At 44.4% G+C, this 17,778-nt stretch overlaps 1 protein-coding gene across 8 annotated transcripts in view; it reads left to right on the top strand.

The window, feature by feature from the left end:
• Positions 1-562: 562 nt before the first annotated feature.
• TMTC2 (transmembrane O-mannosyltransferase targeting cadherins 2) overlaps positions 563-17,778 on the top strand; it is a 369,395-nt gene continuing 352,179 nt past the window's right edge. For 3 of the 8 annotated variants that reach the window (XR_010830965.1, XR_010830962.1, XR_010830966.1), the window contains exon 1: positions 563-861. Coding sequence is in view for 3 of the 8 variants with exons in the window: in XM_048061231.2 (XP_047917188.1) it covers positions 779-861 (83 nt within the window). In the remaining 5 variants the exon portion in view is untranslated. The remainder of the gene's footprint in view (positions 862-17,778) is intronic. The other 5 variants (XM_048061231.2, XM_066995665.1, XM_048061230.2 and 2 more) reach the window with 4 other exon arrangements.

The raw sequence follows: 17,778 nt of genomic DNA, 5'->3' as shown, positions 1-17,778 counted from the left end.
CGGGCAGCGCTCGTTTTCCTGCCAAGTTTCGGTGCTTTGCTTTCGGTTTGCCCAGCGGGAACCCCCGCGGGTGGACGTCCTGTCACCATGACCGGGGGGGGACCGGAACCTCAGGACAAGCGGGAGCGCGGAGACCCCGCTCTGCCATGGCATCCCGCGATGCGGGTCCTGTCTTTCCTGCTAACGAAGTGGGCTTGGGGGGAGGAGTAAAAAGGAAGAAAAGGGAAAAAAAAAAAAAAAAAGATGAAAAAAATAAAATAAAAAAACAAGAGGAAAAGAGCGATGGGAAAAGGAAGGAGAACCGCGCCAGGGAAAAGGAGAAAAAAAAGACAAAGGCTAAGAAGAACACGGGAAGAAAGCAGGGAAGCGGGGACGGAGGAACGAAGGAACCCACCCCGCACCCGCTCGGGCGCGCTGCGGCGGCAGCGGGCAGCCCCCGGCGGGGCGGGGCGGGCCGGGGCGGGGCGGGGGGCGGCCGGGGGGCGGCCCCGCACGCAGGCGCGCTGGGAGCCCGGGGCGCCCCACGCGGGCGCTCCCAAAGCCTCGGCGGCGGCGCCCGGCTCGGCTGCGAGGGGGCGCGGGCCGGGGCCGTGTTGAGGGGGGGCGGCCGCCGCCGCGCCCTGGTGCTGGGCTGTGCCCGCTGCCATGGGGTAGGGGGCGGCGGGGGGACGCCGCCGGGCTGCGGCCGCCGTTGGAGCGCGGAGCCGGGGGGCGTCGGCGGGGGGGTCGGTGCCGGGGGGGCTGCCCCGGTGCGAGCGCGGCGGCGGCGGGCGGAGAGATGGTCGCGGAGTTGGTGAGCGGCGCCCTGGGGCTCGCCCTGTACCTCAACACGCTGGGCGCAGACTTCTGCTACGACGACAGGTAGGGGGCACGGGGGAGGGATGGAGGGAAGGAGGGAGCTGCCCACCTGCCCCCAGCCCCCCGGGAGCCGCCGTCGTCGGGGGGGTGTCTGTGCCCCCCCCCCCCCCCCCCCCCCCCTCCCGCCGGTAGCACCCGGGGGGAAACCCCGGTTCGCGGCTTAGTCCGGGCGCGATTAAAACGGGTGCGTAATTAACACGTACCGGGGAGAGCGGCGCGGCTGGGTGAAGTTACTGACCGTGCTGGGGCGCTTCGCCCGCCGCCGGCGTGAACCCCCCCAGAGGCCAGCCCGGGGCTGCTTTGACAGCTCCGCGCTGGGTCCCGCAGCCCCCGCTCGGCGGGTGGTGCTGCTCGGGGCCGGGGCCCGAGCTGTCCCCGAGGCTGCATCCTTGGCCGGGCTTCTGCCTCGGTCTGAGGCAAAAAAAAACCAAACCCGAGCACCTGTCTGCAGCCCGCTGGTTGCTACCTCGGGGGTCTCCCCGTCCTGTCCCGCCGTGGTGCGGGGCGCTGCACCTGCTGCGCCGGGGCCTCGCTCTGCTCCAGCTTCGTCCTGCGCCAGGGCTGCGGCCACGAAGCCCCCCGTGCTCGGGTGGGTGCCGGGCACCACGTCCCCTGTGGATCCCGGCACCTCCGGCTTCGGTCCTGCAGGTCGCTGGTGTGAGCCTGAAGTCCTGCGAAGTGTTGTGGGCTCGTGTGAGCCTTCCAGTTACGGACGAGGGTTTTTATTGTTTAAACCTGCCTTAAACTTAACCTGCAACTTAAAACTTTATTCACTGATGGTAAAAGAAAAAAAAATCAACTGTTACTCTGACACACCAGGTCTGAGTTGGATCAATAGAAAGCAGCGAATATTTTGACACACTGACACTGTTTTAGACCCGCTTGTTTTAGTTAAGAGCTGCAGGAGTTGTGGAATATTTACGTAAACCCAAGTGGCATATGTTGCAATATTTAGGCAAAACTGGGTTGTTTAAGGACGTGCTTATAAGCCTGTCCTGCAGGCCAGTTCAGATTGGCTGGGGATAGAAGGCAGTTTGAAATACTACCTGATGTTATTGATGTGGAGGTCAGGGTTATTCTTGATCTTGCCTGAGCGTGCTTTAACACGGTTGGGAAGTGGGGATGCGTGAGCGTCGTCGAGGAACGGGTGGAAAAGGTAATCACGGCTGTATTCCTAATATTAATCCCATGCTATTTAAGAGGTGTTCCAAAGCAAGGCAGTGTTGGTATGTTTACCTTCTACCTAAAGAAAGTACTTCTCATTGTAACTAAGATTTAGGTATTCATTAGAGTGCTCTAAAAGCCAATTAATGGCAGTTCTGTACGCAGGGTCATCTAATTAGGATGCCTTTCAACTGCAGCCCTGGAAGGGGAAAGGCAGAAACGGCTGTTGCATGCTGGTAATTGTTGAACTAGAAATGGTTATCTATTCAAAGAGGCAAGGCTCTCAGACCTAAAGTATTCTTTTAACTGTAATCACAGAATCTCTCTGCCCTGCAGGAGCCTACTTGAAACGTAACGCTAGAAAAGGAGGTCGATGCTGGAGCTGCAGGACACAGCCCTCCATGTGGGAGATGGATCATGCTACTAACTTTAAGTGAATCAAGATTGTGCATTTAAGCTAGGAACCTGCAATCTTTGTTTCAGGAGGGCAGCGTATTGCTATAGCTTTTTCTGCTTCCATTGCCATTATATTGAAATTACATCAGGCTGTTCTTTTTTTTTAATATAGTGATCAAGCTTACTATATAAAGGGTTTCTGTAATTGCGTTCTGTATATTTTTTTTAATGTAGGTTGGTTAAGATTAAGTGGCATCGTAAAAACTTCTTATAACAAAATCAATTTCCCAATGGTAAAACTTAATATTTTAGCGGCTGCACAGCACCAAACCAAAGACTGTACGGACAGTGATATAACAAGTTTGCTTGTAGTCTGGGGTTTATGACTTTATATCAAAGGATTCAATATTTTATTTCCTACCCTTCACCCAATTAAGCTGAAATTGAATTTAAGCTCTGAGGAAGTTGAGTAAAAAAAAAAAGTACACATTCTCACTTTTCATCATGAGTCAACCTAACTTTCAGCTGGACAGATATGTGGCATGAGTGTAATCAGTGTAAACATGATCTTTATAATCAATTGACATATTGATTATTTTAAATTAAAGTGACAGCTTCTAAATCTGAGAGCTAGTATAAAGAAGAAACACTGCCTTTTTTTTCCTTTGTGGACCTAGAAAACAAGCTTTTGTCACCCTGTTCCCTGCTGCTTCAATTTTCGCAGACAGCTGTGATATTTCCTAGTTACGTGTGTAGATTATTGAGGGGGGGGGGGGAGAATCTTCCTCCACCAACCTCCTTGTTAATTTAGGAACAAATATATTTTCCATTCTCTTTTTGCATATCTGTTTTAGAAGAGATGAATGTGGGAAGAGGGGTGGAAATATTTTGATGTTCAACTAATGCCACAGTGAGCTCACATGGCATGCTAATAAAGCTTTATTTATTGCAGAGCAAAATTATTTTGGAAACAATAAGGAGGGGTAGGGAGAAATGCAATTTCCATTTCTACGGAAGTGTTGAAGATCTTCACTGTTGCGCTGAGTTAAATCCAGATTCCTGCCAGATTAAGGGGGGGCTAATCTCTAGTCACTGCACATACCGTCCTTGTTTCATGCTAATGTCTACCAGTATTACAGGAGGGAAACCTATGGCTGCAATTAGGCTGGCACCCTGGCATTATTATTTTCCTTTGCCATTTAAGCCCACCCCAAAGCAGGCAGTTTGACCTGCGGATGCCTTGCATTGAAGCTGTGGTCCTTCGCGTGACCTGTGCTAAGTAAGACAGGTCCCTGTCAGTTTGTAGCTGAGGTGTGGAAGATTTAGTGCTCCAAGTATCCCGGGGTCATACGCTGCTGCTACAGCGCGCATGTCAAAAGCCACTCATCCGTTGAGGTATTCCATTGTACTCCCAAATGTGAGAAGAAAGGCATAGTTTAAGGAGGGTGTTAGTAGAAATCTATAACCTCCAGTGGCGTATTTTCTCTGTGGCCCGCTGTATGTATTTTCCAGAGCACCGATTTTGTCAGGCTTGTCTGCCTCTATGTAGGATGCCTCCATGAGATGTGGTAGCACTGACCACATTTCTGTAGCTTGTGCTGTGTTCAGTAGGCCTGAACGGGGCAGTCTAGCTGATGGTAGAAACGGCATCAGGCAGCCTTGTTTCAAAGTCAGAGAGCAGTATTACAAGCTGCATTGAAGAAATTCTAATGAATGCCTTCACAGTGCAGCATCAAACTAGCATAATTTAAAAATAGGCTGAGGCTGTGCCCATTGCACAGTACCTCTGTTGGGTCTGACACATGAGAATTAATCTAGCAAGTGACCCAAATACAGGCTCTAGAAGAACAAGTGTAAGTACACCGGGGAAAATTACTTGCCATCTGTTTCCTCGTTGTATGTGTATATTTGATTATTAATTTACATTTGTGATTTTTGTGGCTCCTTTTTGTCATCTGCTCTCCATTTCTCAGCACCAAGTGCATTATCTCCAGCAGCTTGCAATAGATCCAGTTCTCAGGAGGCTGCAGTCTCTTCAGTGTCAATAGTGAGGCTGGTGGTCAGTAAAAATGGGAAGAAGACATTCACAATTTCTCTGCAGTGTTTTCCCATTGTCCCTCCTCTACTCTCTTAAATGTGCTAATTTCAAGTGACCCTAAAGGTAATTTGTGTATGAAACATGGCCTTGTATGTGCTGATAAAGCAAAACATAATGCAGAGAAGATGCATGAGTAACTGAGGCAATGTGGTTTTCAGCTATTGTAGTTAAGGATCAACCAAGCAAACCAGTAATTGACTGTCTAATGGGATGAAGCTGGCATGATAATGTTCTATTACTGTGATACCTGTTCTATTTTAAACGGTGAACATCTAAAAGTGTATTTGGCTTTAGCTTTAAAAAACATTTATGCATAAAAATTTTGTGTTGAATAAAACACCTTAATCAAAATGTGAAATCTGTTTCCTCAAGATATATATAATTTTTTCCAGTAGAGATGCTCTAGTATAGAGATTTTTTGAAGCAAAAAAGAAATTGTCCTCGCAGGCTTTATTTTAAGATTTCTGTTGCATATATATCACTAACATAAACCGTGTCACTTTTGGTAGGTGGTTCAGAGAATAAATTCATTACCGTTAGCAGACGGAGAGTCTCCCTGAGTCACTGGCGGGATGCATCTCATCTGCAGGAAGTTCTTCCAGCTCACAATGGAGTTACAAATTCAAATGATCCACTTTCTCCTGCATCTCCCATATGTATTCCAGCTGCACTTCTGAATCCTTTAAGTTTGCCAGAGTGAAAGTTGCTCAAAAGGCACAGAAGTCTCTCATCTCAATTTGTTAACCATCTGATAGCTGCAAGAATGCTGAATTAGAGTTCCTTTGCCTCCCTCATCTGGAAGTTTGCCTTTTCCTTGTTGGCTGCTAAGATTATTTTTTTTTTCTGTGAAGTTGTCTGAAGCAGGCTTTGCTGTTTGTTTATGGAATTTCTTTTCTTTAGCTGAAATATTTGATGTTTAAGCTGTAGATGTGAGCCTGTTGGCAACCTGTGGAGAAAGTTGCTCCAAATTGGAAAAACAGACTAAATTTTAAGAGAGAGATGCTTATTCTCATTGTTACTCATGTAAAACTGAATCTGTTTCTTGGGCCATGCTTATGGTTAGATTTTTATCTTTTTTTTGAATTATTTTAAAGGCTTGACACATCACTTGGATCAACTGTCTTTTTCTTTTATTTTTAAACTGTCATCCCTAATTTCTTTGTCAGAAATGGTTGATTGAAAGATGGATTTATTTTACCTGGAAATCTGTACCTTATGCCAGAAGTTCTTTGTTTTCTGATGCTTTGGCCCCCAATTTGTGTGTTTTTTTTTTGTTTGTTTGTTTTGTTTTAAATTTCTCTTGGTTGCAGAAGTCTATTGTTGGCCTTTGAGGCTTGGCAAATGTTGAACCTCCCATGCTTTCCCACCTGGGGTGACTGATTCATATAAACCCTCCTTACTGTCCTTTAAAATGGGAGCTCATGGGCAGGCTAGTTAAGTCAGGATGACCATGGCATTTTGTTTCAGTTCTAGATCGGGCTCTGAAGTCACATACCTATAGCCTCAGGATAGTCCTCTAGACATGAGATGTGTATGTCTATGGCTTGCATGGATGGTCCCTCCCAAGTAAGCAGCAGAGGGTGCAAATCCTATAATTACTTTCCCAGTTTCATGCTCCAAACTCTATGCTGAACTGTTTTTCTCTAAAGCCTAGCCTATTGCTGAATGAAACTTGAAGAGACAAAGGACATGTTTTTTTTTGGAAACACACCTGGGATATTACTTAACAGGTTGACTCAGTTTGTTCCATCAGTACAGTCAAAACACCTTGCAGACTTACAAAATGGTCATCTACAAAGGTAGTGGTAGGTACTTAGGCTCTGCCCTCTCCTGATGGCACAGCACTCATATTTGACAGCTTCTTGCAGAACAAAGAAACCCAATGGATTGCAGGGATGGCAGTTGAGGATCAAGTAGCATGTCAAACTCTATTTTACTTTGAGGAAGAAGAAAACTACTAAACCAAGCATTATGATGCTGATGAAACTTGGTCATCCAGCCCGTGTGGAGAGGGATCACTGGCCGTTATGTTCTGATGTTTGGCACACCAGTGATTCTTGGCCTTCGAAAAGGAAAAATGTAGAAGTGTCTTCCTTGAATGTTAATCCTTGTGTTACCTAGATATACTGGGTTTACGTGGCAAGGTTTTGATAGCCTGGAGAGATGGGTGGGTCTGCCTGGGTGGCCTCTGTGAGCAGAGCTCATGTCAGATCAGAGCCAGCTCCAAAAGGGATGTGCCACTGGCTAGAACTGAGCCAGTGAGTGACATTGGTTGTGGCTCTGTGAGAGTGGATTTAAGAAAGGGAGAAAAAACCAACAACCACCAGCTGTGCAACAACAGCATGGAGAAGGGGGTGAGAAGCAGCCCTGCAGACACCAAGGTCAGTGCAGAAGGAGGGTAGGAGGTGTTCCAGGCATGCAGCAGCAGTTCCCCTGTGGCCTGTGGAGAGGCCCCTGGTGGAGCAGGCTGTCCCCCTGCAGCCCATGGGTCCCACATGGAGCAGATCTCCACGCTGCAGCCCGTGGAGGAGCCCCCAGTGCAGCAGGTGGATGTGGCCTGGAGGAGGCTGCGGCCCATGGAGAGCCCCCGCAGGAGCAGGCCCCGGGCCGGAGCTGCAGCCCGTGGAGAGGAGCCCACACAGGAGCAGGGGGGCTGGGGGACCCATGCTGGAGCAGTTTGGTACAGACCCATATTGGAGTGCTTCTTCAAGAGCTGCTGCACGTGGGCAGCCCACGTAGGATCAGTTTGGGAAGGATGGCATCCTGTGGGAGGGACCCCATGTTGGAGCAGGGGAAGAGCATGAAGATGAAGGAGTGGTAGATTACAAAGTGTTAGGGACTGATCACAACCCCCATTCCCCTGCACTGCTTGGGAGAAGGGGAGAGGGGAAGGTGTGTTCGGTTTGCTTTCAGTTTCTCACTGCTCTAATCTGTTAGTAACAGGCAATAAATTACATTAATCTCCCTGCACTGAGTTTGTTTTGCCCATGATGGTAATGGGTGAATGATCTCCCTGTCCTTATCTCAACCCTTGAGCCCTTTTTCATCATGTTTTTCTCCCCCTCCTCTGTTGAAGAGGGGGAGTGAGAGAGCGGTGTGGTGGTGCTGAGCTGCCCGCTGATGTGGAGCCACGGTGCTAGGACACTGGGAATTATGTTAGCCTTTGTTTTCTGTTGGCTTTAGGAGGAGATTTTTCAGGAATAGTGGGAGGTTTCAGCTGGGGGTAAGACATTTACTGTCTTCACATCCCTTCTTTCCTTCATCTCATCTCTTTAATTGCTGTTTGTTTTATTGGAAGCACTGTGCTTTCAGCATAAGCTATTTTTTCATATTTTTTTTTCCAGTGGTTTATACAAATGGCCCATATACATGCTGCAAAACCTGTTACAAAATCAGTGTAGTCTCTAAAAGAGTGTGTAGGAGTGCATGCAGTCAGAACAGTAAATAGAACAGCAGACTTTTGTTTTATGCCTAAAACTGGAGACAGAGTCAATTCTGGCATCTGCCTTCCAGCAGGGAGCTGGACAAACTTCCCTTTGGAGTCTGCCACAGCGGCTCCTGAATTTGTTTGTGGGGTCCCTATGTGCTGTGAGTGTTTCCCCCTCTCTAGCAGTGAAGCGCGTTGGCCTCAGCACTGCTCCTAGCCCAGGAAGCCCCGGGACGAGAGGTGACTGAGGGAGGACTTTCCGCATGGTGGTACAGACCATTACTGTGGTAGGCAACTGGACTGGTCTGTGGCATCCCCTGTTACTCGGTTATACTTGTATGGCTCTCTTCTTTGCGTGGCCTTTTACTCTGCTACTTTGAGAAGGCAGTTAGGTCCAGGTATAAATCTAGATGAAATGCTCGCTTTCTGGCCACTGGAATAGCTTTCCTAACCTCAAATAACACCGTGTATTTCTCTCACTGAAGTAGAAGGAGCCTGTGCTGGCTTCAGTGGGACGCTGTGAGTGCAAGAATACATTTGGGGTTGTTGTTCTGTAGGTTATCAACCCTCTGCTACATAATCTTTTTCATGCTTAATACTTTTTAAAAACCACCACCACCAATAAAAAAAAACCTTTTTATTTTCAAATAAAAAACACTTGAAGGAATACTGTGCCTTGTCATATCCTCTCATTTCTGTCAGTTATGTGAAGGTGAAGGTGCAATCATGCCTTTGCTTGTGCTCGATACTGTATTTATTTGATTTGAATGCTTAGTGCGTTTGCAGTGTTGATTGTTTTAATTATTTTAATAACAAGGTGAAGAAGAAATTAGGCTCAGAAGTGAGGCATAGGCTCAGAAATAAGGCTTCTTAAGATACTGCATCATTTTGTGAGTTATTCATCAGTCCTCTAGATGCCACTAAAATAAGAAGATACTTGTTTTCTTGGATGAAGACTGTTTATTGACCTGGCTGTCCTTGTTGATGCCGGAATTTCATAAGTGAATCATCCTGGGCAACTCCTGGAAATTGGATGTGAAGCTTTGTTTGGAAGTTTGGTTTGTGGGTCTCTAGCAAGGATGTTCTCATTCTGTACCCCCCCCCCCCCCCCCCCACCCCCTTTTGACCTACCATATCTCCCCCCAGCAAATCCAATGCCAGAAAGGAAGAAACACGTTATGGTTCCTGAGCAAATACTTCTGGGAGTGGTGTACATCTATTTGTGTATTTCCTTGCTGAAAAGCTGTGAATTGTAACAAGAATTTCCTTGTAATAAATTCCGTGGAGCTTCAGTGCATGTTCTTTGTTTTCCCCAAACAATTTCAGTTGTACTTGAGGAAAATTTTAAAGCTTTTTTTTTTCCCTTGGAGGAAAGGAGGATCGGTCTTGCAAAATTAATGCTAGTTGCAGAAGAAAGGTTTCATTCTTTAATTAATTATTTGTAATTAAACTTCTGATCTCTTTACATTTTTATAATTAAAGCAGAAGAAAATTAAGGCTTTTAAAAAGTCCTTTGATCTGAATTCGGGTTGCAGTGCCAAAAAAAATAATTTAAATGCTGCATGGCTATATAAATAAAGCTTGCAGAAAGAAAAAGTGTGAAGAGAATGATGAAAAATTTTAATCAAATAATAATCAAATAACATTGCATTTTTGTGTGTAGCAACTTTTTTTGGTAACACAAGCAGTTCTTTATAGCTTCCTTTTAACACCAGTATACTTGAATAAATTTTGTATTGTGTATGAGAAGATGTAGCTGTATGTTCTACTCCATTTCACAGTACATTACTCATCTCTTATATGTAAACTGCTTGAATTGTTAAAGATCATAGTATTTCTCTTTAATAAACACCATGCATCCTGGAGAATTGTTGGTTTTTTTTTTTTTTAAGAAGACAGACGTCACTGTGAGGGAAGGCCAGAAAGTAAATTGCTGCTTGTATTGCTGACCTCCCGTTAAAAAAGCAAACTCCAAGCTGGATCCCTTCAGAGCGCCATGTAGGCTGCCTTTTGCTGCCAGCCATCTTCATGCCCTTCTTGGTCTTTGCAGTGATTGCAGGAATCGGCTCTGCACCAGGTCTGTGGTGCCTGAGTTAGCGTTGCGGCACCCTGAGTGTGGTTATGGGGCGTATGGAGAATTGCTGGCATGGGGAACCTGAGATGGAAGCTATACCCACCCCATTAGGCCTGGGGTTGCGTGTCTGGATGTGCCTCGAGCTACTGTGCAAGCCGTTACATCTCATACTGCTTCTATTTCCCTTTTCCCTCTTTCTGCTTGTAATGTGATTGCAAGCTCTTGGCAGCCAAAATTGCATCTTTGATATGTATGTTGCATTGGTTGGTTCAGCATGATAAGGGCATCTGGCTGTTTTAAAAGGATGGCTTGGACTTAAAGGAAGGAAGCTTAATGGAAGTCAATGTATGCGTGTTCCTTTTTCCATAAAGTTGCTGCTTATCCACAACATATTGGCCACAGTGCTGTGGGATTTTACCTAAATGTTTTGTAAAAAGCATCTCTAACTCTGTTTTGATTCATGTTGAATCAGTAGGTTTGTATGCATTCAAAATAAAATCTTGAATTATCCTGATTTATGATGGACCTAGGTGCTTGGAGCTTTATGGCTGGCTGATATAGGGTTAAAACAAGAAGGAAGGATTACATGTCCGTGCAGCAGGAAGCTAGTTTGTCCTCTGGAATTTAAAGCCTGCTTTTAGCACTTGACAAAGAAAATAATATAAGGATATTAAGAAAAAAGTAGATGTTTATAACCAAACAAAATTGATTTGCTGAGATACAATAAACCTGTGAGAGATTCTGCAGGTAATTCTTCTCCTGCAGGGGACAGTCAGCTCTTTCTTTCATTCTTCTTCTAAATGTTCCAATTTCAACCGTTATATGTAATCTCTTCCAAAAATAGTTAAAGGCCACCTCATCTAGGGTTTGGGAAACTGTCTGGTGAGGTGGGAAAAAGATTACACAAAGAAAATAAGGTTCAAGGAGTATTGGCTTTCACTGGCTTTTGTGCTACATACCTAATCCACTAGTGTGTAATGCTAAGAAGTATTAATATTTGATGTTTTATACTCTTGAAAAGTGATAAAAATACCAACTGTATAGGAATTGCAGTGGTGTTTTGTCCATCTGATGCTAAGATGTGTGCTCAACCTACTGTATTTCAGAGCTGTTGACTTGATGTGATTGGGAGTCAGCTGTTTTTGCAGGAAAAAGAAAGTTTGGTGCTCTTCATACTCTGTAGGTCTCGGTGCTCCTTGAGGTTAGTGCTGGAAAAGGAGTCTTGTCTAAGCAGGAAAATTGCATGGTACAGAGAGGTCTGCAGGTGCCATGGTGATGAGTATGATACACGTATGTTGAAAGGCTCTGACGCAGTAGCTTGAAGCAAGGTACCACCCTGTTAGGCACAGTTTCCAAAAATCACATGCCGTGCGTGATATTTAAATCTACCTACCTGACTCTGTGCTTGGCTTGTTCTGAACATCTTGCAGTCTGAAATTTGTGGATTTTGTACAGTAGCTTCTTATAGGTGAGGAGTTTCAGTTTATGTTCGCACTGTGCTAGTTGATAATAGTGTGAAAAAGTGCATGAGCTCGTTTTGCAGCGAAAGGTTTAAATGTCAGTTTCTTACTGCTGAATCCCAACATGTTACAGCCCCTTTTTCTGAATAAGTGATTCTAAAGCATACAAATAAAATGCTGATACGCAAGTACATGTAAGTATGGAAAAGCTCATGGGATTCTGGCATAAACGCTGTTATTAAAGGCTATGTCTCATTCTTTCTGTAAATATGTAAGAAAAATATAAGTGATTTGGATGAGATTTTTCAGTGATGGGTGAGATTAAAATCAGTTTTTGAGAAGCTTTACTTTCATCTGGCCTAGTGTAATTTAAACAATACTGCTTAAAAGTGTAAGTTGCACTTGATCGCCTTAGCGTGGGCAAGGCTGTAGGGACATCTGTTCATTGTGTAGCACAGTGGGAGTGATGGCTGAGTGTTCTCGCTTGAACAACAGCCCTGAGAACACTTTATTTTGCATACCTCCTTAAAGATAAGAAGTCACGGGGAAGCATGTGTGTAGAGTATAAGAAAAGCACAATATCATACTTTATATGCTGTATTATGTGGCTGAGAAGATACTGGTGAGTGGAGAGTATTTGTTTTCCATCCTTATTTTTCATGGAATCCTATATAAAATGCGTGAGGTAGCAGAACGCTGTCCTGCTAAGGAAGAGCAGATACTGTGATAATTCATAGCATGAGCCTGAAATCATGCCAGTTAGTCCTTCGCCAAGGGTAAGTGATCACACTTGGAGAATAAGCTGCTCAAGGAAGATTGCTTATCATGCCGTATTTTGTTTTGTAAAATGCAAAAGAACCCTGTGCGTAGCAGGACAGTTGCATTTAATATGCATATTTAATTGCACATATAATAACGGACATTTTTCATCTTAGTTGTACTTGCAGTGCTATCTTATGTCTGCGCCAACAGCGCAGGTCATGGAGGGAGTGAAGGGATGGACTGCAATCAGTGAATCTTCCAACAGAGTGATTAAATTAGTATCAAATTATGCCCTCAGGAATTTCTAAACTCATAAATATAGTAAGCAGTATGGTAATCAGAAAAAAGCATGTTTTTTTTCTAGTCAGAGTCTTGGTTTCTTTAGTCATTGTTCTGAATTTCAGCAGGATCTCGTGTACAACAGTAACTTTTGCTGTTTTACTTTCTGCAGCAAAAGATCTGTGTTGACTTTGCAGTTTTAATTTTTTTCTGCTGAGGGTTACAAGTTAGGTACATGGGTCACCTTTCACTATCTGTTCTAAATAAAACTAAATGAGGAAGCAAATGCAGAGATTATATTTCAGCTGTTGCTTCAGGAACTGACTAAACGTTGATTTAATTGAATTCAATTTAGACTGGTTGAATGTTGCTGCTGTTGTAATTAAAGAAAGAAAACTGCAGCTAACTAATCTGTTTTTCTGTCTCTTGTACCTGCCTGAAATTTATTCTTTTTCTAAGTACAAATGAGCAAGTATCCAGCTAAGCAAAATCAGTCTTTGTGCCTAGATGATTATGCACTAACTATTTCGTGCTTATTGGAATGGAAAACATTAGCAGATTGGAGAGGATGAATGGCCCGCTTAATAATATCCAAGAAGGAAGAAAAATGACTTAATAATCTGCTTTAGTGATGATCTGTTTATTGCATCCTAATTTAGATAAGGTCAAGATAAAAGTAAATCATTTTGTATGTCCTACGTGTCAGTAAGAGATAAGACAGCAACACAGGCCTCAGGTTTGCCTGAAGACTTCTCTCTTTACAAACGCCTGGACATGTGTTCAGCTTTTCAGATGTAAATACTCCCATTAGATGAAATCTTGGTCCAACTGGAGTCGATGGTAAAACTCATGGCAATTTAAATAAGGCTAGAATTTCATGAATGAGTTCAGTGAGACTACTTGTACGCATAAAGTTAAACACATGGCTAAGTGTTTGCCTGATAGAGGGCCCACAAGGATACAGGAATAAGACCCTTGCGATGCAATTTGAAGTCTGACCTGCCTTGCTGTTGGGTGATGGAGAGCTGCAGTGAGGAAGTAGGTGAACCTTTTGGGCATAAACAAACACAGAGTATATAAAACATCATAAATAACTACAATTCATAAAACGCTTGGTTGGTCCTAAATAATGAAGCAATGAAAATGTTTATGGGCTGTGCTTGTTCTTGTAATATATTTTTATTTTATATTTTTTGGCACAACTGCATGTAAGGAATTAGTATCATTATTATGCTTTGTTATTCAGAACTACTTGGTAGTGGGTGCAGCTTTCTTTTGGAAGGGGAAAGAGGCAAGATAAAAGTCACAGCACAGCCCCTCACCCTCATACTCAGTCACAGGAGTTGTGAAATGTTTGATAATTATGTCAGTTGTTGTAGTCGTCATGTATATTAACTACTTAATTTCATGTCATGCCCGGTAAAGAAACACTCTGTGCATTATCATAACTTTGACGGCTCTCACCATCTGAGGCTCTCCTCTCCAGATGTTTCACTGTTTTGCAAATTTGATTTGGAGCTGCCTGTACAGCAGAACAACTGTCACATATATTAACAGACCTCTATCTCTCTCTTCGTGGAGAATATCTTTGCAGAGCCTAGTTTCATGTTTCTTGGCGACAAATACTATTTGAACGACGGCCTCCTTAATCCTCTGAGATTTAGATATGTGCAATTTTCCAGGTTTTTAAGGGAGTCCTAATTTACATTTCATAACACATACACAACCAAGCAATTAGCATGAAGTCTTACGGCAGCCTGACAGTCCTTTGTGCCTATGGAAACAGTTACACAATGGTGCATGTGCAAATAATGTTATCAGGTGCCCTTTGTGTGTGTTCACCCGTTTTACCTAGAGTATACTAAAAAGCTGCAGCCTAATTCTCATTTAAATAAAGCCCGTTCTATTGTAAGATGAACTTGCATAAAGACAGAAACATCAAGGTCTTAAGAAAATAATAGTTGCTATTCATTCTTTTAAATGGCTTCATTTTGGCATGCTGTTGATGATATTTTTTTCTCTGAGTATGGCATTATATGCTGGTGACAGGAGGAACATCATCCCAGTGGGGAGGTTAGATTCAGGCTGTAACCTTTCCTTTGTCCTTGCTATCTCTCCTTACAGGTGGATGCAGAACCTTGTTCTTCCTCCAGGTTGGAGACTAATATTCCCTATATTTCTGGAGAATGGAGGTGAACACACCTGCTACATGATCCTGCTGATTACGCTGCCTAGTTGCTGTTGGGGAATAGGGAGTTGTAGTGGGCAAGTACAAAAACAGGTGAAGTGGCGAGGCAGCGGGAGATGTACCACTGGGACAGAGCTCTTCAAACGTTGTGTGCAGAGGTGTCTGGGGTAAATGCTTTCTCACTTCTCATTGAGTGTTTGGGGTTCTTAAGCTTTGTTTTTTATTTTTGTTTCATACTGATAAGAAACTGAGGCAACTCCTTTCATTTCAGTTGTATTATCACAGAATCCTCTAGGTTGGAAGAGACCTACAAGATCACCTAGTCTAACCTCTGACCTAACACTAACAGGTCCTCCACTAAACCATATCACTAAGCTCTACATCTAAACGTCTTTTAAAGACCTCCAGGGATGGTGACTCAACCACTTCCCTGGGCAGCCTATTCCAATGCCTAACAACCCTTTCAGTAAAGAAGTTCTTCCTAACATCCAACCTAAACCTCCCCTGGCGCAACTTTAGCCCATTCCCCCTCGTCCTGTCACCAGGCACGTGGGAGAATAGACCAACCCCCACCTCTCTACAGCCTCCTTTAAGGTACCTATAGAGAGCAATAAGGTCACCCATGAGCCTCCTCTTCTCCAGGCTGAACAATCCCAGCTCCCTCAGCCGCTCCTCGTAAGACTTGTTCTCCAGACCCCTCACCAGCTTCGTTGCCCTTCTCTGGACTCTCTTGAGCACCTCCATGTCCTTCTTGTAGCGAGGGGCCCAAAACTGAACACAGTACTCGAGGTGCAGCATCACCAGAGCCGAGTACAGGGGCACAATCACTTCCCTAGCCCTGCTGGCCACACTGTTTCTTATGCAAGCCAGGATGCTGTTGGCCTTCTTGGCCACCTGAGCACACTGCTGGCTCGTATTCATCTGACGATCAACCAGTACTCCCAGGTCCTTCTCTGCCAGGCAGCTTTCCAGCCACTCATCTCCCAGCCTGTAGCTCTGCTTGGGGTTGTTGCGCCCCAGATGCAGGACCTGGCACTTGGCCTTGTTGAACGTCATGCAGTTGGCCTCAGCCCATCGGTCCAGCCTATCCAGATCCTCCTGCAGAGCCTTCCTACCCTCGAGCAGATCGACACAAGCACCTAACTTGGTGTCATCTGCAAACTTACTGAGGGTGCACTCGATCCCCTCATCCAGATCATTGATAAAGATATTGAAGAGAACTGGCCCCAGTACTGAGCCCTGGGGGACTCCACTAGTGACCGGCCTCCAACTGGATTTGACTCCATTCACCACGACTCTTTGGGTCCGGCTACCTGGCCAGTTTTTATCCCACTGTGTAGGGAGTGGTGCATTAGGGTGCTTCAGGAGCACTCAAGAAGAGATTTTCTCCTCCTGGAAGCTTCAGACTGAAGGGGATGAGAAGAGCAATGCATAGGAAAGAGACAGCATATGCATAGTATTCCTGCATGTTAGTGTTTGTGTTGTATTTGCAGGTACAAGAGCCATGTACAAGTTAAAGTGAGGAAAGGTCTGGAAATAGGAGAAGCAACGCAGAAGATGTAATGGAGAAGGGAGAAATGAGTTACAGCCTTGGTGGTGGTTAGGTGCGTGGGATGCAGAGGATCTAAAGCCAGTACACAAACGGAGAGGAAAATTGCCCTCAGTATGTCAATGCTGCTGCTGCATTTGCTGAAAGAGACATTAGCCCTGGATTTTGGCAGTCTCAACTGTTTTTGCTGTAGCAAGCCAGGCTGGGTCAAACTGCTTAAACCAAGGATGCTCGCTTCGCCGAAACAAATCTGAGATCGATCACGTCATTAGCATGACTAACAGGTTGAAAAGGGGTAGCTGCTTGTGGTGTAGGTGGTGATGAGCAGTTGGTGGTGATAATCTGATCAGACCGTACCAGTGAAGTCTGTCCAGAGAGGTCTCCTTGGATTTCACTTTTTGCCTTTCACGAGTTTTCAGCTTGCTCTTCTAACCTGTTCTCTTTCTCTGTCTCCCTGGGTGGTTTTCTCCTCTCATGTTTCCTACAATGGAAAGCTAATAAGACATATACAGAAAACAGACACTGGAACCAAAGTAGGAAAAATGAGCAATGGTTTAGTTAATAGAGTTTGGCCCTTTCAAGGAGAAAGACACAATGTAGACTAAAAAAAGAGATAAATTGCTTGGGAAAGGAAAATGGATAAAACAATGTGGCTGAAGACAGAGGCCCAAGTGTTACTGCACAAAAATTAGATTGCTGCAGAAGCTAGGGTTTGTGGCTGCCTTGTTTGGCTATTCCTTGCACTAAGTCCTAGTTTGGGACAGACAGCGACGATGCAAAGCACTGTTGGTTTTGGCTGGTTCTTGCCAAGGCCGCTGTGTGGCTAATGAAGCGCTAGATTTTAACCTAGTCTTGGCAATAGCGGTTTGAATGGAAGGCCAGACCGAACTATCAGCAGTGATGATGCTATTTTTAGGGACATGTTTGTGAAGAAATACTTGATGATAAAGAGCTATAGAAACTCTTGGAAAGTGGCACTGTGTTTGTACTTTGAATGTTTAAAGAAGTTTTCAAATCCTTATCAGCATGAGAACGGACTGTGAATTTCAAACATAGAATTGCACAGCATGTGGCATTCATTTATAATCCCATTATTAGATTAAATGTTATGAATTAAGCAAGTACTCTTTTCCCTGTGTTTGCTTAGGCTCTTGTTATAGAAGGCAAACGTGCATTTGAACTACCAGGTAAATAGACTTTGCTTTTTCTTTTTGGACTTCGTCTTCTTTCCTATAATGTCTACACCTTTAAGGACAAAGGCAAAAATTTAATCTTCACATTAAAGAATAAATGATTTGTAAAGACACGTTATAGCCCAGGCCTCTAAGACTTGTGGACTGAAAATGGAAACATAACCACAACTAGCGTATTCCGAGACCAGTTCAATGTGAAGTTTTACTGATATGTTCAGGGGATGCTCTTGAGAATGTCGAATGAACCTTTAAAAGATTTCCTGCATTTGCCTGCATATTGTCTGGCTTTTGGTGCTGGCACGAGCCTGGTAGAAAGCATGATGTAGTTAG

This window comes from Anser cygnoides, chromosome 1 (genome assembly GCF_040182565.1).
Source record: "Anser cygnoides isolate HZ-2024a breed goose chromosome 1, Taihu_goose_T2T_genome, whole genome shotgun sequence".
NCBI classification, from domain to species: domain Eukaryota; kingdom Metazoa; phylum Chordata; class Aves; order Anseriformes; family Anatidae; genus Anser; species Anser cygnoides.
Note: the sequence above shows the minus strand (reverse complement) of the source record. Positions and strands in the feature narration are given on the sequence as shown.